Source organism: Mugil cephalus, chromosome 20 (assembly GCF_022458985.1).
Source record: "Mugil cephalus isolate CIBA_MC_2020 chromosome 20, CIBA_Mcephalus_1.1, whole genome shotgun sequence".
NCBI lineage: Eukaryota > Metazoa > Chordata > Actinopteri > Mugiliformes > Mugilidae > Mugil > Mugil cephalus.
In genome coordinates this window covers 16,892,372-16,913,452 of record NC_061789.1, presented here as the reverse complement: position 1 = coordinate 16,913,452, position 21,081 = coordinate 16,892,372, and the positions used below count along the sequence as shown (strand labels likewise).

At 45.6% G+C, this 21,081-nt stretch overlaps 1 protein-coding gene across 2 annotated transcripts; it reads right to left on the bottom strand.

Annotated features, from left to right (window-relative positions):
• Positions 1–269: 269 nt before the first annotated feature.
• ttyh3a (tweety family member 3a) lies at positions 270–20,798 on the bottom strand. 2 transcript variants are annotated; one of them, XM_047571672.1, is made up of 16 exons: positions 20,439–20,798; positions 19,841–20,024; positions 16,911–17,080; positions 14,975–15,086; positions 14,587–14,807; positions 13,899–13,994; positions 12,538–12,610; positions 11,714–11,789; positions 8,959–9,014; positions 8,358–8,450; positions 7,514–7,606; positions 6,778–6,914; positions 5,275–5,448; positions 4,814–4,889; positions 3,570–3,671; positions 270–2,395 (listed from the first exon to the last, which is right to left on the bottom strand). In XM_047571672.1, the coding sequence occupies exons 2-15, from the start codon at positions 19,964–19,966 to the stop codon at positions 3,591–3,593; spliced, it is 1,584 nt and encodes a 527-aa protein (XP_047427628.1). In that variant the 5' UTR covers positions 19,967–20,024; positions 20,439–20,798; the 3' UTR covers positions 270–2,395; positions 3,570–3,590. The 2 variants fall into 2 exon arrangements, with proteins under 2 accessions (XP_047427628.1, XP_047427629.1); XM_047571673.1 differs by lacking the exon at positions 3,570–3,671 and having other exon boundaries at positions 20,439–20,797.
• Positions 20,799–21,081: the final 283 nt, after the last annotated feature.

Below are 21,081 nucleotides of genomic sequence, written 5' to 3'. Positions count from 1 at the left end.
ACGATTGTTGTAAAATTATGCATTCTTTTAAGATAAACTACAGATTCTGAAACTATGACAGACTATATTATCTTAAAAGTTTGTTGTAGTTGAACAAAGACGAGCTTTTTTGTCTTTTATTAGCTGTTTAAACGGGCTTCTCTTTAGCTTTAACAAAGCGGTGGAAGATGAGGACGACGGGCAGGAGTGTAGTTTTGCTGCTACCTAGTGTCTGATCCAGGCCAGGAAAAAAAAAAGAAAAAAAAAAGAAATCCAACAGCTGCTAGGACTCCTGTTAAGGTTTCTTTAATTTTAAAACACAGCATTCAAGCTCAATATAACCACAGCTTTTACGTGTACACATTTTAGAGATTGCAGAAATAATGTATAAAACAATAATTAAAATAAAAAGAAAGTAAGAAAGGAAGACGGATTACAACTACAGTGATTTTTTCCCCATCAGTTAATCTTTTTTTTTAAATCTATTTACTGTATTCACATTAATGAAGCAGCACACCGTGCTCGCTACGACTCTAAAATCAAATACAAAAGATCTACAAGCAAATAAAAAAAAAGTCGCTTCAAAAAGTGAACTCTGAAGAAAAGGGAAAAATTGAATTTAAGCGATTTTTTTTTCTGAATTTTGAAATTGTATGTAATCTGTACAACAGCTTTGCATTACAAACGACAGAGAGAATAACGACTACCACCCAAAAAAAAAAAAAAAAACAGAAAGACCGCATCAGTGTAATAATGAACAGAGCATAAATGCTTTTGAAAAAATCCGGCTCGTTTTCTCACCTGGTTACCCGGGCGACCGGGAGCTGTCAGCGATACAAAACAGGCCTAAGGTAAAGACATTTACAAAGATATTGACATAGTAAAAGAGTTGTGCTTAACTTGTTGGCACAGCCGCAACATCACCTCTTGTACTGGTCACAAAGCACATCTAAGAGAAGCGGAACGACGTCTCAATCCACATTGGTCATGCTTACACAGGAAAAGTAGATCCTTGCAGGGGAATTCCAGGTTACACACAGAGCAGATTTGTCACAATCCCTTCACAGCATCCGCCCACCCTGTTCTACGCTTTGTTATAAATGCTAAAACACATTTGTGAGACACGGCATTACCGATGCGTTCCACGTTTCCCGTGGAAAATTCTCTTGGAATATGCATTTTTTTTTTTTTTTCACATAAATTTGGATTAAAAGTGAGAGGGCGTCTTCTGAACTCCCGCATTTTGTGGAGAGGCTCAGAGCCTTCAAGCGTGTACGAGGACAAACCCCGGCTCTGTTAAGGGAGGAGAGTTTTCACTTCGCAGGAACACGGAGAGCATAACAAGCAGTTAGGTGAAGTCAGGGAAAAGTCACACAGTCCACAGTTGTCCTCTGCTTCACCATCGTCTGTAAAAATAAGTTTCTGCTTCCAGTAGTATATATATATATATATAAAACAAATTCTCTCTGTTGTCAAACTCACCAGTTGTAATGTAAAAACATCCCATTACTGCTCATCTTTTAAATCATTTGCCAGAATCGCAGCTTCACAAGTTTCAGTCCCAGCTGTGGAAAAGAGGTTCATCACACTATTTTTTTACATTTTTCTTTTTAAAAATGCCACAGGAAATAACAGCGCCCCGAGGAGAAGAACGGCTCCCGGTTCAGGCGACTGTAAGACGTGCAATACGGCAGGAAAACTGGTCCCAGACATTAGATTTAAGACAAAAAATAAACAGCCAGGTCAGAGTGCTCCCCGTGTGTTGGGCTCGTATCATAACCAGTAAGTCAACACTGAGATATTGAACTGTAAAGTTAACCTACGCTACGACACAGTACGGTTTGATACATGTTGATAATGTGAGAAATTATGTCTAGGCTCCAGCTGAGGAGAAAACTCCCGTGAGGCTTTTCTCTCAGTGACGATGAGTGCGATACTACAGTACTTAATAAAACAACCAGTAGTAATCCGCGTTAGTCTGTGAACATTTCCAGAGTTCTCAACTCACGTGTGAAGAAAATAAAAGAGATCAGAGTTTAAAATCGGTCCGGACTCCATCGCGTCAGAGCCGCAGTTATTCCCAGCACCAATGATGAACGTCAGCCGCGGAGCGTGGAAAACGTAGAAGTACCTGCACTTGCGGCTCACAAGATGAATGAGAGATGATGCGACGTCCTTGAGTTTTGCTTCGGACAAATTTGGTCTTTTCTTTGCATTTTGAGTCAAGCGAGACAGTGGAGAGAAGAAGAAGAAGAAGGAAAAAACAAAAACAAAAAGGAGTGACGACTGGATGAGTGACTTCAGAGACATCAGTGCTGCAGACTGGAGGAGTGCGGGGGGGGGTTTAATGCGCCGGAGGGTTGGTGGGATCTGGTCGGCTGTTGGCCAGGTACTTTGCTCGCATGCTGGAGGTGTACTGTAATGAGAAAAATAAAAATAAAATAGTTAAAATGGTTTATGACACACACAGACAAACATTTTCTCATTCTATTTTACCACAACAGGAAGTTTTAAAGCCTCAAATCCCTCCCGCTGAATAAAACATCAGAGGCGACAGTGGAGGAGGACACAGAAAAGATACAGACCGCACATGCACAACAAAACGCTACACGACACAACTCAGTCAGCGGATCAGAGGAGAGCCTACACAGATTACCTCTGAGGTAACTCCACAGCGATGGAATCTAAAGGGACATGAAACGACTCACAGAAACAACATCACGGAACAGCTACGGAAGACAAAGACGCCGGAGTACGAGGAGCCGTAGAAATGGAAAACGGGTTCGTGGCTTCGGGGTGTTTTCGCCTCTTGCTTCGTGCACTTTGGAAGGGCCACACATTCATAAACACTTAAGATGCACTCATGCGTGTTTGGATACAAGGTGACACAGGCACAGAGAGGCTGCAGTTCAAGTTGACCTGGTCGCTCGTGGCTACATTTTCTTAGCGTGGATCATGTGGACGGCCTGATGAGGATGTGAGTGCTACACAGTGAGAGGACGACTTACCTGGTACTTGAGGAAAGTTAGGCTAGTTAGGGCTGCAGCTAATGATTAGCTTCATTCTTTATTTATCTAGATTACTGTCTCCATTAGAATAATAAGATAAAATGTCACAAAATATTAGAGTATTTATCACTCACTGATGCTAGCAATTTATATTTAGATATTTTATATATATTCGTATATTTTGACCCTGTGAGTTCACCCTTACACCTACGAATCAAGACAAAGCAGATCCACGTGATCAGTGACACGCTCTATCAGCATTATAACTTGATGCCAGCTTGTCATTGACTCGTAGGCCATGGGTTACACCCTCCCAATACGTCTGCGGTGCACAGGGGGGGAGAGGAGGGAGGTAGGCACACATGCAGCCCGGGGCCACAGGAAACAAACATCAGGTGGGACACCAGGACATTTAGCAAGAGTCAGGGGACGGAGGGGGGAGTGGGGTCGGGAAAGGTTGAGGGGGAGTCCGTCGGCCCCCGGTGGGACCTGGATAATAAAGGGTGAGCAGAGCTGGGAGTTCGGGAGGTGGCACAGAGGAGGAACAGGCCAGCAGGTGGAGGAGGCGGGCATGTTCTGTACCTGTTAGCATAGCAGATGAGGTTACCAAAACGATCTTGAACTCTCCGAGGGCTTTAACTGCCAGCAGTGACCGCTGTTACTGTCCGCGGCAGTCAAATACAACTGGATGGAGTTGTGGAAACAAAAGAAAAGGAAAAAAAAAAAAAAAAAAAACGACAAGAAGAGAGTATAGAGAAGATAGACAAAGCAGTGTCGAGGTCCAGGCAGACACACAGACACCAGGGAGAGCCGGGTCTCTGGGGTGGGGGTTAGGTCTAGGTGGGGGCAGCGGGAGGCTTCAGATACAAACTCCAACATGGTTTTAATGCTTAATCCATCATGTGGTCGAATGTTTCAGTCACAAACAGCAACGCACACGGTGTGAGTGTGGGGTGCCGTGTGTGGTACAGACAGAAAACACCACGTCAGGTGACACTGAGACATCTGTCCACCCGTTAGCTATACCCGCTTATCCTTTGTAGTCATGAGGGACGGGCCGGAACATATTTGGGAAAGGGGGGGGGGGGGGGGTCACACGCTGGAGACACACACAGAGACAATCATTCAAGCTCACATCCACACCTGTGGAAAATTTTAAATCTGCCAATTAACCTACCTGCCTTTAATGTTTTTGGCAAAAAGCTGGAAAAAAGATGATTTTGCTTTGCTGTCCCTCCCGTAAAAAGTCCACGCCTGTCAATGTCCTTAGATGTTTGTGTAGCTCTTGATATGAATAAAAGTTTTTCTTAAGGCGGTGGTTTAAAAAAAAAGACTTTTCCAAGGAACCAAGAACCTTTTGAGGAACTCGGGGCCTAAACACACGTTGTTCTACTGGGGCTGACGCCTGAATACTGCTGTAAGCTGTAAAACGTGTGTTGGATATTACTGGACGTTCATTAATATTACAAAATCAAAGTTGCCGAACCAAAGAGAATAAGTAATAGAAAATGAAAAATCTGCCGATGTCAAGCTGAAATACAACATCAAATATCCAGAAGATGCAATTAAAGGCTAACATGATAAGTCTGAAGTAGGTCATATTGACCCATCGTTGGTATAGCCTTCCTCGCCGTCATGTTTCTGCTGATTAGCTGGAGCGAGTTTAGTTCCTGAGTTCTGATCACCTGATCTGATAATTCCTAAAATAAATAGATTTTTTTTAAATCAACCAGGGCTAAATATCAATGTCTCCACAAGAGGCTGCCATATGACCCAGAGGGTTCTCTCAGAGTTGTCATGATTTTAAAAGGGAATGTGACACTTACTGAAGGAGGAGGAGACTCTCTTCCAATCAGAGGAGTATTTTCACAGCGAGAGTTCTGGAAGTTGGCGTTCTGAGCCCTGTTGAGTAGAACGCACAGAGATTACGAACGGTGAGCACACGAGTACAGCGCAGTCCACACACACTGTTTAACTGTTTGCCAAATATTAAACAATGCACTGTACACATGGACGTCTTCTCAATTATAACACAGAGTCAGAAACTCAGCCATCCCCTCCCCCTGACACTGGACTTCAATCACCAGCCAGGGAGCTTTGGGTTTCACGGGCATCACAGCTGGAGAGCAACAGCTGCATGTGCCCCACACAACACTACAGACGAACTGAGCTTCTCTCTGGGGGCAAATAAATTTGTTCCCGAGGACATGAGGTATCCGGTGTCAGCTCCTGCTTCCACCTTTCATGTCGTGTGTTTAGTTTAGATTAACGGCGCTTTGTGTCTTACATGTACTCGGTGACGGGGGCGTTGCTGACGGTGTGGGCTGCAGCGGGGATGGACGTCTCGCTACCGTAGCTGCTGCCACAGCTGTACAGGCTCGGCATGTGCACCCGGTACAGGTTGTCGTGGTTCTGCCTCCCGCCGTGGCTTACGGACTCGTCCTCGCTGTCCTCCTCGCCCCTGCAAAACAAAAAACACGACAACGCTGTGAAACCGCCACCAGAGGGACCCCCATCCCCACCCCTGCGATGACAAAGGAGAATAAAAAAATGCCACGTGGCCACATTTTTCATTCATTCTCCGTCACGTTTCGCTCAGTTTCGCCGCTGCACCGGGGAGGAAAAACAACCGGACTCGTGTGGCGTTTGAAGCAGAGACAATGCAGTTTTTCCACTGACCTCAAACAACAGAGTTGTAAAAAACAGAGTCGTGCAACTGGTTCGGTTTATGAGCACGGTAAACAGTCATAAAATACAGTAGTCTACTTATGCAGAATGTCTGTGTTTACCGTGCAAACAGTGAACCTTGAAGCGGTATAGAGGACATTAATGCATTGCACATGCAGCAACAAATCAGTGACATCAAGGAGCATGTCTCCCTCTAGTGTCCACAGCGTCCAGAGGCCGCATATCTAATCCATGAGATCACACAATCACGTTCGGCGCACTTTACAATGCATTCGTTGTCAATGTCAGATAAAAGTCCCACGTGACGACAGGAGCAACACTTGAGAAATGTTGAACTCTTCTGCAACACATAAATCTCGATGTTTACTTTGCTGCTCAAACCCAGATGGGCGAAGATAATTAGCTTGCATCACTGCAGCAGTGAAACAGAACAGGCTTAGCAGGGGCTGCGGAGGAAAAAGCAGGCTGGTAGCGTGTAAGCCTTTGCTTTACAACAGGAAGCTCCAGCTGAGATCAAACTGATCAACATGCCCCCCCAATGATAAGGAGGGACCAGTTAATTATGTGGAGCAGCTGAGCTGACAGCTGTGCCCGGGGCTCCGCTTTCTCTGTAGTTACCCGGCAAACCTTATCTGGTGTTAATAGAACACACAAAAAAAAAGGAGAAAGATTTCAGCCTCCCGTTGTGGAAAAAGATATCTGCTAAGGCAGCGGTTGTGATAGATTTAGGACAGCTCGGCACAATTAAGTAGAAAACGGGAAGAAATCTTTTTGGGGGAAGCAGCTGGAGCCTTCTGGACAACCCAGTGGTAAACACAGCCGGTCTTTGAACGGCGAACGAGCGCAAGCTCTTGACACGAAATATCCACTTTTCCTTGAGTGTGGACAATTCTTCCCCTTGGACACTTTGCTCTACTGCCATGCTGTGAAATAACAAGCGGGTTAGAAGAAATGCCGTGAACCCATAATTATTTAATGGGCTTCCCCTCTTGAATTATTTCTCGCTTCATACACAGTTCTGTAAATAAATTCATCTTAAAAGCTGCTGCGCCGTTTGCTCGGTGGAGGAACGCAGTGTGCGCGGGCGGCGGGCGTCTCTTACCGCTTGCCGCGCCAGGTGTGAGGCACGCTGCAGACGATCGAGCTGAACATGAGGGCGGTGACGAAGGAGAAGAGAACGAGGTAGATGACGCCTTCCAGTCCGTCGTAACACAGGCCCGTCACGGCCTGGACGTAGTCCTGAAACAAGAGAGGTTTAAATGCTACAAAAGTGGACACTTTAAATTAGGATCATTCAAGCAAGGGGAGAGGTGGTGCAGTTATAACTAGATTAGAAGAGACACACTATGCTCCGCATTATCAAGAATGAATGAATGAATCTACTCTGCATGTGATGCACAGCAGGAAAATATATAATTTTATCCAGCCACAGATTCATATTTCATGAAATAATAATGTGCGTAGATGCTTCAGAGAGGGGGGAGAGCAGCAAGCAACAAATTCTTGCGACACTTGCACGTGCGCACTTGAATCTGAAAGAAACAATCCTCCAAATCCCGGCAATGGCTGAGAGCGCCTGTCATTCGGCCAGTTTAACACTCCGAACGGTAAGCGGCCAGCATCGCTTGCACAAGAACTTGCACACGAGAGAGAAAGCGTTATTTATGGTGACAGGTGTAGTCGACTGCGCGCGCCTAAAAGACAGGTCGCCTCATACGACTAAGCCGCACCGCGCAGGCGTCACAACGGATCAGTCCGCGGGCTTGGCTCTTAACCGGACGCCGAGCGACGCTCCGGGAACGACGTCTCGGTTTTATGAGTCCTCTAGTCCCGCTCACCATGTGCAGGCTGCGACAATCCACCAGCGCGGTGAGCTGATGCAGGCTGATCTCTGTGGTGTTCAGTATCCCCTGCACCTCTTCCAACGTTTCCTGGATAAGTGAAGAGAAGAAAAGGCCCGACTTAAAACCCATTCTTGAGCAAATATAACAGAGGAATAGGAAAACCGCAGTGTGACAGAAATGTAATGTTTTCTGACTATTAAATCCTCAACAATGAGATTGAGTGAAAAACCACAAAAAGAAGGGAATGTAAACTTTTTTTTTTTTAATGGTGATTAATTCACTGATATCCATTTGACACACATTCCTCTGGAACGTGTCTTTCTCCGGCATACAGCTGAACGCCGCAGACAGAGCTGAAAAAGCAGATCGGAATGAATGATACGTTTTAATGGACCGGCCGCTCTTTTCTTTCCCCTCGTTCCCGTTTCAGCTCGGGCAGAAAACACGTCCGATTTCCCTGATTAAAAAAAAAAAAAAAAAAAGAAAAAGTTTCCACGACCTCAGCAAAATTCTCTGTTTGGGTATGTGAAGAGAAACATGCCTCTCTGCGTTCCCAGTGTCAGCTCTCATTTAAGCTTCTGTCAACACAGCGCAAGGACCAGCGCCGGACAATACCTCAGTGTTGTATTGACGAGGGGCAGTGAAAGCCTAATGCAGCTAAATGGACATAATGTGGGTCCCAGGTGGGCTGTCAGCAGGTCTTTATGTGGACAGGTGCACTTCACTTCTCTGCAGGTCGGTCAGGGCCCATTCACCGGGATATTCCGGTATCGCAAAAAAAGGGCCGCCCCGCAACGTAGCGCTTCCGCTAACACGCGCACCGTCGGGGGGAACATACCTTGGTTTGCTTGTACTCTCTGGTGGCAGAGCGCAGCAACTCAGACACGTCATCCTGCATCTCCACTAATGCTTTGTGGCTCCCGGAAAGTCTCTGGAGAAAAAAAAAAAAAAAAGTATGAATACTGTAACAGGCCAGCACATCTGAGTTGCTGTCTACTTTTGTAACCAAGTAGATGTGTTGTGAATTCACGCTGACAGGTTCTAAATATGACCTGAAAGGCTTATAGGCTGTATAGGCTCCTGTTTTTTTTTTTTTGTTTTTTTTTTTACACTTGAACTAACAATACATGCCTGGCAGCACTCAAAAGCTTTTATTTATTCATGTGGCTTGAAAGACAGTGTGGGTTGTCCATTAAAGAAAAACATAGATTTGGTAAAAAAAATTCTACCTCTACTTTCTTATCTACCACAGCTTTTAAAGTGAGCACACACCATCTGCACGGATATACAGGAAGCTCTTCTTTGTGTTTTGAGGCAGTGGGAGTGGCTCATTATGCCCGCTCGCATTCTTAGTAATTACGAGGTCGTACATCACGCAGAGGATAATATTGTGGCATCTGGAATTTGGTTATTTTAACAATGTTATATGTGCAACAAACCTGCTGGAAGGGGTTTGTTTGTCCCACGCTGCAGCTCACGTAGTACTGCAGGATTTCTGTAAGACAGGAAGGGAACAGCAGAGTACGTCAGCGGAGCAGCAACGATTCGCTTATTCGGTTGCTTAAAATCGTTAGTGCTGAGGAGAAATGATGATGATGCCTGGTGTCCAGCAAATGTGACTAAGTAATGTTTCATTCACACAGGAAACCAGCCTACAAAAACAAGAACTGAAAAAATAAACAAAAAGCAAACCAGCAACCAAGCTCAGAAACAATTTAACTTTAGTTGGGGAATGACCAGATTCCCGCTGCACACAGTGTTTATGGACCAGAGGGAAACTGTTTGTGTCTGCTGTTTAATACAGAGCAGGTGGAGAACAGGGGTTTTTACAGTTTTTTTTTTTCTTCTTCTCTCCCCATAAACAGCTGCCTTTTGTGGTGGAAATCGATGCTGTGCGAGTGGAGAGCGTGAACCATGAAGTGTGGGCCGGACAGCTCGAAAAAGCGAGACGGAATTCGCCGCAAAGCTCCGCGAGCCTGAGCGGCACATGCGGGCGTTATGTTAATTATTACAAACACTGACTTTAAGGAAACGCAGCTCTAGCCTCTGAGCTCCTCCTGCTGCCTGGTTACAGCTACAAACTGATCCTCCGAGGTGGGAAATGTTCCAAAGGAGTAAAGTTCACACGTGCTGTAATAATATCAGCGATTGGGATTTTCTCAGCAGAACACACGACCCGTGAGAGGCTTAGGTATGAACCTTGTTACCTCACAAAGCCTCCAGGAAAAAATAACAACGCGAGCTTACGTCATATCTGGAGTCACTGTGAAACTACAACATGATCGGACATGTACGCCGCTCAAGGCACGCCGTGAAGATTAAAACTACAGTTTTATTAAAAGTCACTTCAGCCCGTTCACAGATGAGAAAATCCTTTACGCGTGACTCAAAAGCAACGCGGCGTCCGCGAACGCAAGCTGTGAGAACACCACCGGCGTCCCGACACATGCTGCGAGTGACGTCCAAGCTCACTGCTGTGTCAGGAGCATTTTTCTGCTCCCCCCCCTCCGCACAGCTGACCATGAGAAGAGAATTTCTGGCACGGGAAAAAGCACATACAAAACAAGCTTCTGCCTCGCCGAGAAGTTCTCACAAACACACCCACGCAGTAGTATCAGGAAGAGCAGATTTCCTGGATTCTGTGGAACGGCCGATGCCTCATCCTGTGGCTGCGATCGGCCCCCGTGTCGTCTGATACCGTGAGGCAGAATTCACGCCGGTTTGCAGTAGGCTGAGAAGTCGGGGGTTGAAACTTGACCGAGCAAAAACATCACAGAGGGCGACTTTGTTCAAAATGACAAAAGCGAGATGTTATTCTGTTGAATGGTCAGGCTGATTGACCAGTGAGCCAACGGTACATTTTGGCTCCGGTCAAGTCAGTCAAAGGTTATAGGTTCCAGTTTCCAAAGCCCCAGTGAGTGTTTTAACTTCAAGTTCCCTGAAAGCACATTTATTGAGAACTAATTTAAATTTCAAGAACTTTACTCGGAAACCCCCCCCCCCCTCCCCTCTTCTCCCCGCATCGTTTATCATCAGCTTATTTTGCCATAAGTGAAACCATCAGAGAAACACTGGCTGCGCGGATCAACTTGTATTCTCTGTTTGAATTAAGACCAAAAACGTCTGGCGGAACAGCGCAACGAGGAGAAAGCGGGATGAAAAATAACAGTGGGTGGTTGAAGTGATGCATGTTGGAGAAAATATAAGAGCCGTCGTTGGGAGGAGAGCAATAAATCCGCCGTTGTAATAACACACTTTGTGCTATCCAGAGATTTGTCTGGCAGCTTCGAGAAGGCAGGAGCTGCAATGGGAAACTACGGGAAATTAATTCTGAGGCTGATATATATATACACATATATATATATATATATAAAAAAAACCTTAGAAGAAAATCATTTCTTCTATTGTGTGCTTTAATTTAATGTATAATATTGTCATAATGTGCTTTTAAATCTGAACTGTTGAATAGTTTCAGGGAGAAAAGAGCCTCTCGCTGCATGAATCATCAGCCTTGGGGTGAAATGCTGAATCCCCACTGCAGCAGCTGAGAGCGTACAGTAAGTCAGCCCTCAGCGTTCACACGAACGCAACGCAGCCTTTACAGCGGGTAACAGATACGCTTGTTTGTATTCAGCATTCACACTAATTTAGAGAGGAGACAAATGTTGTTAAGATGATGTAGAAAAAAGCCCATCGGGATTCTCTCTGTGTGTTTTTTTTTAATTTCAAAGCGCCATCATTTCTCTTCACGCACTAAAGAGAGACACAGGAAACGTATTGTGTCTCTGATCGTCGGCTCTTATCTCCTCTTCACACACACGCGGCTCTCTGTTTTTCTGTTTTTTTTTCCCCCCCTTACACCCGGCCCATCGCCGGGCAGATTGGGCAATTACTGCTAAAATGAGACGCACCAGAGAGGCTTCAGCGCCGTTTCAAAGGGCAGCCCATTGCCCTCATGACCCCGCCGCAGATGTGGCAGTAATTTTTAGAGGCTTTTTTTATGGGCCACACGGACAAAACAAAGCCCGGCCCGTAGGAACAACGTCCTCACGCTGGTGCACAATAATCAGACAACTGACACCAGGAAATGAAACCAACGCGCCTCCTTCTAGTTGAGTAACAGCCGCCATTATAAAGACCTGATTAAATCTTTACCGCATGTATAGAAATGATACTTATTGGGAGGGGTCCTACCTTGATTGATGACTCTATACTGGCTGGTCACTTTGGTAACGTACGTATCGGGAGAAACACAGAAGTCGCTGGAGGTCTAGAAACACAAGGACATGAAGGAAAATGAATGAGGGACACTTATCGGAGACATTTCAAGCGTGACCATAAACGCACCGCCGCCGGTCACACTGCTGCAGTCTCAGCTGAGAGCAAGTCGAACACAAAAATAAGCACATTTAGGTGTGAACGGTGATTCATACACAGGAAAGGAAATGTGCCTCACAGATGTTTCATTTGCATAAATAAGGATGAGCATAAGCCAACGTTTCATTTTTCATCCCCACAGAAAATATACTTTAAGATGTCTGTTTAAATTAAGCAACAACAATGATGATGTTAGTAATAATAATGATGTACAGTATTTCTTGATTTAAGGTGCTGTATTCCTGACATAAGTAGTTCCTATCACTCATGAGGCAGGTGACTGAGTTTATTTATCCTTCCGAAGAACATGAGCTGCGACTTTTTGGCTCCAATACTAATCCCAGTTATTTTGCTTGTGATTGCAGGTCTTAATCACCGTCATTAGACTTGAGGATTTGTGGAAAAAGCTGAGTAACCAGAAAAATAAACACACACGGGCGAAACAAAGTGAATAAATTGGGCGACCCGCACGTGCGGCTCAGTAAAATGCAGGTTTATTGTATTATATCACGCGGTGTCATAAATTTGACTATTTGACTGTAATAGTCAATCACCATAACTAGAATCCGTCTATCCACAACTAACTGCATCATCCGCATTCAACAAAGTGCTCAGTTCTACCTGGAAAACAAGACACTTACCGCGGAGACGGCCAGCTCCAGCCCCAGGGAGACCCAGCTGATCACCAGAGCTACGACACCAAACAAGCACACCCTGGGGACAGGGAGGGGGAAAGGGAGGGATGAGAAGGAGCTTTAACCAGCAGAAACGTTCATTTGATTTGTGCTACTGCAACATCACACACTGTGGAAAGAGCTGATAAAAAGTAATGAAGTGAAAACCTGCCTTAAACTGGACCCGATTTCTAATCCCCAAAACTAAATGTGCTCAAACTTCTGATGCCCGTAGTCAGAGTATTGTGTAAAAACACCAGTAAACATCAGTAAAACTACACGTATGTACCTGGTTCTCACAAGAGGGAAAAGATCCAGACTGTGTCATGTTTTAAATATCCACAGTTGTCCTTTAAGAAACACACAATGTGTAATACTGTCAAATTCAACCTAAGATACTTTTGAAATCCACCACGCTCTATAAACGAACTCTCCAGGCACTAGACAGATAAACTCTTGACTCTGGACAGTCTTGTGTGTCGTGCTGATACTAGTCTAGTGTACAGGGTAATTAATGACCTGGCTGCTCCTCCATTAAAGGAGTTCATATCACTGCGTCCAGGCAACAGGAGGACAACTAGGATGACCAGCCAAGACGAATGCAGGTCAGCCTCCTCCATAAGAGCCACTAATCACTGGAACTCAGCACCAAGCGAGACCAGAGAGATCAGCACCTTTACTGGCTTCAAATCCAAGATTAAATCATGACTAAAATCAACCCAATCATGCGCCCATCAATCACAGGCTCATAATCCACTGGTCCGTAACCTTATTGTTGTTTTTATTGTTTCAACCTTGTTCTATTGTTGCTCTTGTGTCTTAATTGTCTGAGACTTTGTTGTTGTTGGTGTGATTGTTTGTGTTATACCATAGTGTGAGATTTCTCATCTTAACACTATATGTTTTGTGTCCCTGCTCAGGGATGACTGATGAAAATCGGTTAGTAGTTAACTGTGGTGTGGCTGAGAACTCTCCACTGTCCCTGTTAAATAAATAAAATAAAAAACGCCCCGCGCTAAATGCTGAGAACTGTTTACGTTGGTGTTATTTTCCTCGGTGGATTAAAATGACTGGGTTGTGTTTAAAGAGTGTAACTAATGAAATATAGGCCAACCTGCCAAACGTGTCCCTACTAGTCTCTCACATACTGATCTGATCCTGATGTCACGCTCCTGTTAAATGAATGGTGCATATGCTGAAATCTTACAGGGTGTAAATTTATGCTGACTAAACTAAAACGACACCATGGCCCCGATGAGTCGTGGACTTCGTGGACGGCGACCGCCCCCAGAATCATTTCCTCTTACGTGTCCTGTGATGAGACTCACCCCACCAGTGTTCCCTTGGAGTTGCGAATGAGGCCGAACAGCACCAGCAGGCAAATGAGGACGTCAAACAGAAGCAGGGCTATGTAGCCGATCCACCTGTGAGGACACATGGCGTTAGCGACAAATGGCAGACAGCAGAGCGGCTAAGCAGCTCTCGGCGGAGGGAAGCCTCCAGCCTACAGGCCATCGCTGTGAATTAAGCTAATCAGATTCTTCAGAATAAATGTTCCCCGCAGCACGTTTATCTGATAGAAATTACACTTCACAGGACTATTGTTGTGAGACAGACTGTGGATCTAGACGTATTGTAGCTGGGTGACTGTACTCACGCTGCAAATCGGTGGCTCTACAGCTTTAAATCGATGTCGAAGCGCAGTGAGTCATTTCGTCTGCAGCCTCACTGGCACATTTATGAATTTTAGGCGCACGTAAGCAAATTAAGCACAGCACGGAAGGATGAATAAGTACATTCCTCGTTGTCCGCGCTTGGCCCCGCTCCCAAATTCTGATTAACCAAGACATTTTAGTGCAGAAACATTCGCCAGAGAAGCATCTGCCAGCGCCGTCTCATTAGGGAAGTAGCTTTTAAACCCTTCGACGTCTGCAGCACTCGTATGATTTTGACTGTGCGGCCCCTGACACCGTCACTGCCGTGATTAGTGCTGGAACTTTGCTGTCACAGTCTTACCTGTACCAGTCATATAGCTCGATGTTGGCAGCCAGCTCTTCCAGGGAGATGTTGGTGTTGTCCCAGAAGGGAATCTCCACCATCTGCCTGACCAGCTCGTCCAGCTGGCCCTGCAGCTTTTGGATGATGGACAGGTAGTCCGCATGCTGAGCGTACTGGCCCTCAAGCTGTTGCAGATCCTCGTCGACTGTCTGGTTCAGTGAGGACGTACTGTCATACACCTGGAGGTAACACGGGGACGAACGAGGTCACGGCTGAGTTTGGGAGGAGGAAAGCGGGGGGGGGGGGGGGTTTCGCCCGCGGGGCTCTAATGAAACCGGGGGAAGCTTATGGCAGGAGGGCGATGAATTATTAAACGCGCCGGTGTAATTTGTGCGCTCGCTCTTACCAGCTTCTGCACTCCAGTGATTGTGCGGTTGGCATGGCGGAGGGAATACGTCAGCCGGTTCACTCCGTCGCAAGTCTCGCCGTTCCCATAGAAACCGACGGCAATGCCAGCGCTGAAGGGAGACAAAAGGAAGAGGGGGGGGAGAGAGACAGGGCGGTGAGGAGGAGGGATTAGCTAAAAAAGACACAGAGAGGAGACAGAGAAGGGAGCGAGCGAGGGGGACAGCTAGGCCGGGGGAGAGGCGTGTGAACTCCAAATTAACCCTGTCGGCCCAGACCCCAGTCAACGGGCTCCTTTCAGCTCGGGCAGAAAGACCCCATACAGAACCATGGAAACACAGAGGAATGGACCAGCTATGTCCCAAACCCCACACTACAGCTGACAAAGGCTGCACTGAGGCAGGAGATCAGCTCCCATTTGCACAGACAGGCCTCAAGTTGCAGGGAAAAATAGTTCTGGTAAGTGCACGGGCAACAGTTTGTAAAGGTACAGACGATTTTTTTTTTTTTTTTTTTGCCCCCACAATTATTTCTTTGAATTTGGAGATTTCACTCTACTCAAAGCAACACCGGATGTCCGCTCCTTGCGACAAAAATAAACTCCTTTTCTGCACTGATGATACATCCTCGTGCTGCAGTCGCACTTTTTTTGCCAGTGTGGATTTTTATCAGGTGGGATGGTGATAAGTGAATCGCTTCGAGCCAAGTGTTCAGCAGGCAGCACTCAGTGGATCAATGTTTTTTTCCCCCTCTTCCTAGAGGGCTGCTAATCTCTTCCTCTCATACTCCGCGCTGTGAAAAGGGTAAGCGGGAGCAGTTTCAAATCAAAGGCGAAGCTAACCTCCCCGCCGCGAGGCTGACCTGGGAAAACTAAACAAACTTTTTACAATTTAGAAAACACACACAAACACATCAAGACAATCCCATTTATTCTCGGGAGGGGGGGGGGGGGCAGCGCTTCGTGCAGTGACGCCGAGCGCGGACTCACTGACAGAATAAAGAATAAAAGCGCAGAAATGTCACATCTCCCCAGCCTGCTTTTTCCTGCTCTCACTAAAGCATGTGTGCGTGGGTACGAGCAGACGCAGATACAGTGATTGTAATGCAGTTCTTGTACTCATCAGGTCCCCGAGCTCTTTGTGCTACTTTGAATCAACTGTGATGGCTCTCCGGTGGCCCATCAACAGGAGGAGGAAAACAGGAAACAAATACGTTCAAGGAGAGAAAACGCGTCCAGATGGCGGATTCTCACACTGTCTACTTAAAAAAAACAACAACATAAAGTTAAAGCTAATCTGTATATAGCTCTTATACGAAGCCTTAAATATGCAGAAATGGAAATATAAATCCCTGCAGCACTGATGTATATTTCCAACAGGAGCCTTTTTTGTGATTGCAACAATCCAGATCTTTAAAATGATTGAGTAATGAAGTATTTAGTAATTTAAAGTCGTGTCATGTTCTGTTAAGAATGTGTGATTTGACCAGGGATCGTGTTTGTAGTTTTGACTACTTTGTCTGATTGTACACAAATACTGAGGAGACTAACAAATGCAAAACTCCACAGCTGTTGAGATGAATTTGTAAGTGAATTTACACATGTTTATTTCTGATCTCTCTTTGAATCTGTAAACCTTACAGCGCAATTTGCATATTCAACTAGAGATAATTGTTGACTGATGTCCTGTCTATTTTTATGGCTTTACTCAGGCTGTGTGGATGCAAATTAGATACTGCCTTTATCACAGATGCATTCATGATGCCAGTTCTCAACACTCAAAACACCACACGAGTTCAAAGATAAAATAATATATTCGGAAGCGTTTTTCAGGACAATGTGAACTGCAAAGTTTCAAATGCAAAGCACGTATGAGTACGCTTGCAGGTGTGAGCCCTGGACTGAGTGACCAGCGCAGCAGCGGCGCGTTCATACTCACCTACAAACGAGTGTCGCAATAATGACACACCAGGCAGTGCAGCAACAGTCGGCGTTGGGCTGCTCGTCGCTTTTTTTCCGCCGGCAGCACAGGCAAATGGAATAGAAGAGCAGGAACAGGAGGTCCAGGGCCAGACAGGCAAGCGCCACACCTCCCAGCAAGAGGATGGACTGATGGGCAGGAGAACAGGAGTTATGGATAGTTCATAGCGGTTATTGATTTCACATCAATAGCAGCGGGGATAATGGGCTTTCAAAGCCTCCCACAGAAGAAAACCACGCAGTACGCTTTAAGAACGGGCAGCAAATACGTTGGCTTCTCATGTGCTTGATGGTTTATTGCCACCGTGTGTACACACACTCACACACACACACACACACAAGCTGGTAAGAACTAGCCTTTGTCCTGTAACAACCTGAAGAGAACAGGCACTATAATCACGGGGAAAATGGTTCTTTTGTTTTGGATGCAGTGCTGAACAGCCTGTTCGTTTAAGCAAAGTAAATACAGAGCTAATTGTGGACTTAGTCGTTAGAGACAAAGCACAGAGCCGTAATAAAAGGCAGATTTTAAGCGACAGCCTTTTACAAAACGCCAAAAGAAAAATGGATTGATAGAAATTCTTTAAGTGGCCATTATCAGCATTGCACTACACCGGTGGCATTTCAAGGCCAGCGGCCGAGTGATATACAGCGATAGTTAAACCTCTTAGCCAACAGCAACATGTAATATGTAGGTCAGGCAGGGGGCTTCTGCCTTCACTGTTCACTCCCTGGGATTCAGCACTGGGCCAGATTTCCATCCCCTTTTGTTTTGCAAAAAAACACACAGTGTTGTTCTATTGGTTCAGTCGTCTCTCTCGTGAAGCGCAGTGTACGACACGCCCCGATGACATGATCATCGCAGCGAGCCGACTCGGTCTCCAACGAGGAAATGAACAGACCCAAAACACAGTCTCGACAACGCAGCATTTGATGAGACTACTTCTGTGCCGCCTGTGATATACACAACTGACAGACTGGCTAATTATACGCAGATGCTGCCACATGACTTGGATTTTGCATGATGTCCTTTATAGCACAGGAAGCAGCAAACGCTACAGTCCTAATGCACGTTAATTTGGTGAATCATTTCCTTATAAGCACCGTGAGACGTGCTAGCATCAAATTTATCGTCAAATTCATAGATTAAACCATCAAGATCCAGCGCCATAGTAAGCAGCGCAAACAGCTCAGCCATCTGGATAACTCGAGCCTTCCCCTGAAGCCTTAGTGGGAGCAGTGCATTGACAATAATTAGCAGGCTGTCATCACAGTAGGTTAATAATTATGGTTTGTATGGCAGCCCGGTGGTGAGCCGTTTTATGTGTTCGCTTGTCCCGGAGGAGATAATGTTCTCTTACAGTTGGATTATTTGTGCATTTTAATAATATGTAAATTGTTCCATTCAGAGACCAATAAAATGATCTTACTGTTTTAACAGTGGCGTTCTAGCCGCTCGTACTGGGAGCCAAACATGTACAGCTGCAGCCTACAAACCCTTCCTGAATCCTACCAGGAGAGCTGGACTATAACAACCGCGGTACCACGATACAATTATTTAGCAAACTTGACCCAGAAACGTTTAACGATCCATTCTTTAAAATCATTTTGTCAGAACTAGAGTCTGCGCATCCCAGAGATCTGATAAACTTGCAAGTACATGTTAGACACCCACACATGTCAGTACAAGAAGTACTACAAGTACTACTTTCATTTTCAAATCTGAATGCCCATAATGTTAGCGCAAAAGCCACAGCCGGCACCGCGTGTCTCTACCGTGTCTGGGCCCAGTTTCACTCACATCTGCAGTTGTAGTTCAAATCTACCACGACTACATTGTTTTCTCTACCCTCAGGAGTCCGAAGCCAAGCTGCTGCTGCTGCTGCTGCACACTCGCCCAGACGCTATTAAACCACGAAACCACAGAATAGATTTAACCAATGATGCGTTTTCAAACTGGAACAGCGCATAAAAGATCTATTAATAAATGAAATGAAGAGTGCTGCTGCTACTACTTTTGCATCAAAGAACGTCGACACATTTACTTGTTTACCACGCCCGTGACAAAATTCACAAGAACTCCTTCCTCTTTCATGAGGAGAAGTGAACTCAGCAGTTGAATCAGCTGTTTCCACAACATTTAGGATGGCTGAGTATTACCCAACTTATGATGAGACGGCTTTCACAGCTGCTGAAACAGATTCCATAGAAGCTTAAGTCCATACTCTGCCATCTGACGCAGATAACAATTCAATTTTATACTTTTTTTGTGTGTGCGTCACAGTCACTCTACTGAAAGAACTGATCTTCAACTAGGGATCCAAACTGAATCAGGATAAATGAGGGCATGGCAACACACTATCAGTCAACCAAACTTGGAAGACTCTACTTAATATCAATCATGTAAACAGTGGTGGTCTTCCACCCACCCCCCCAGGCTTTGTCGCTCAGACTGCGCAGACTCCTCCTTGGCCTTTGCCACTGATCTGACCTCCTTAATCTATTTGAGTACGTTTATTTTTGCGACAGGACTTCACTGGTCTAACGTGGCACGGCAAATACTTATTCTGATACGACCGTAAGGAAATAATATCTGAGGAAACGGTTTGTTCGGGGTCAGACGGGGTTGCTTGGCTCACACCATCTAGTGCCAGCTGGCTAGAGCCTGGAAAAAGGTCAAGACACTGATATAACACAGGGACACAGATGGTGACATGGATCAAAAGGTGAAGAAGAGGAACTGGAGCAAACAGGTCCCTCCGTCACTATTAAAAACAAAGTTTAGAATTGCAGAGATGGGGGACTCATCAGGGTTTAGGATCAAATCAAACCTACAACGGAACAATCATCACATGAGCTTATTTACAGCTTCTAGGAGTTGTGTTTTACCTGTTGATATGTCCAGTCCTCTGGTCGGAAGTCGCTGCTCGTTTGCTCGAACTTGAAGTTGAAATGGGGGAGTCTGTGCAGCAGGTTCACCCACCACGGTGGAGAGTAGCTCACCACCGCCGCCATGGTGACTTAAATGTCAATATGATCCACTCAGCAGACAGGCCGGCGAGGATGATTGTAGCTGTGAACAGGCAGGGGAATCCACTTCAAGCAAGCTGTCTGTCTAACATCCGGTGCGAAAGCAGCAAAACAAAACAAGTACTCGCCTATCATAAGGAGCTAGCTAGCTATTAACTAGTAATCCTCAATTAACATTAGTCAATAAAACATGAAAATGTTCACCTAAATGACAACCACTTATAATTGAAAGGCTGCCGATACTATACTTTCTTTCTATCTCACATAAGCTCGAGCACACCAACAACTTGACAGACAGTGATGTAGCTAGTACCCTGCTAACCTGAACTAGTAGCTGGCTAGTTCCTCTAACTGAGACTGGGCTAACCGTGTCGTTAGTTGTAAACTCCAGGATGCAGCTTTCCATTTAAATGGCGTTTAAATGCGTACAAAAAAAGAAGAGAAAAGCAAGACATACCCGTTATGTAGGTTAGCTAGCGTTACGTCTGCTAGCGTTAGCCGGTTTAGCAGCTAGTTAGTTCAGTCCGCTGAGACCCGGCCACGAAAGAAGCGAATAATAATAAGAAGTGTCTTTTGTTCCTCTTGACATTCTGGTCTGTGGGTTGTTACATCCTGCGTTGTTTATTGGTTGGTTGTTTGGGACTTCCTCACTTCGTCTCTCGCGGACTCACTCCACCGCAACAGCTCGAAAGGACCATGAGCTCCGATCGCGTCCTCCATCCAGTTATTATCGGGTTGCGGGAGACCGGAGCCAAACACGGTGACTGTTCACGACACTCATCCAGCCGGCAGCCAAACCAGCCAACCAGCCCGGCCCGCACACACATCCCGCCCCATCGGCCAAAACACGACCCAGTAGCGCCGCCCAGAGGCGCGACCACGTCAAAACAAATGAGAGATTCACATACCGTCGGAGACATTAGCACTACATATCTACTGCTTTATGGGCGTTGAAGCCCATCCCTGAATCCAAAAAAATGCAGTTCATAGAATGACCGCTTGAGGATAGCTAACAAAAGGGAGCAAATCCCCATAGATCCCCGTGTTAAACAGCCCAACTTTACAGCATTATTAAACATGTTTACTTTTTTGGTCTCAAT

Coding starts and splice junctions, on each gene's coding strand:
- ttyh3a (XM_047571672.1), bottom strand. CDS start 19,966: ATGGCGGCGGTGGTGAGCTACTCTCCACCGTGGTGGGTGAACCTGCTG. Junction 15,087..16,910: donor ATTGCGACACTCGTTTGTAG/GTGAGTATGAAC, acceptor GTCTCCCTTCAG/CGCTGGCATTGCCGTCGGTT. Junction 13,995..14,586: donor GAGCTATATGACTGGTACAG/GTAAGACTGTGA, acceptor GTGTCCTCACAG/GTGGATCGGCTACATAGCCC.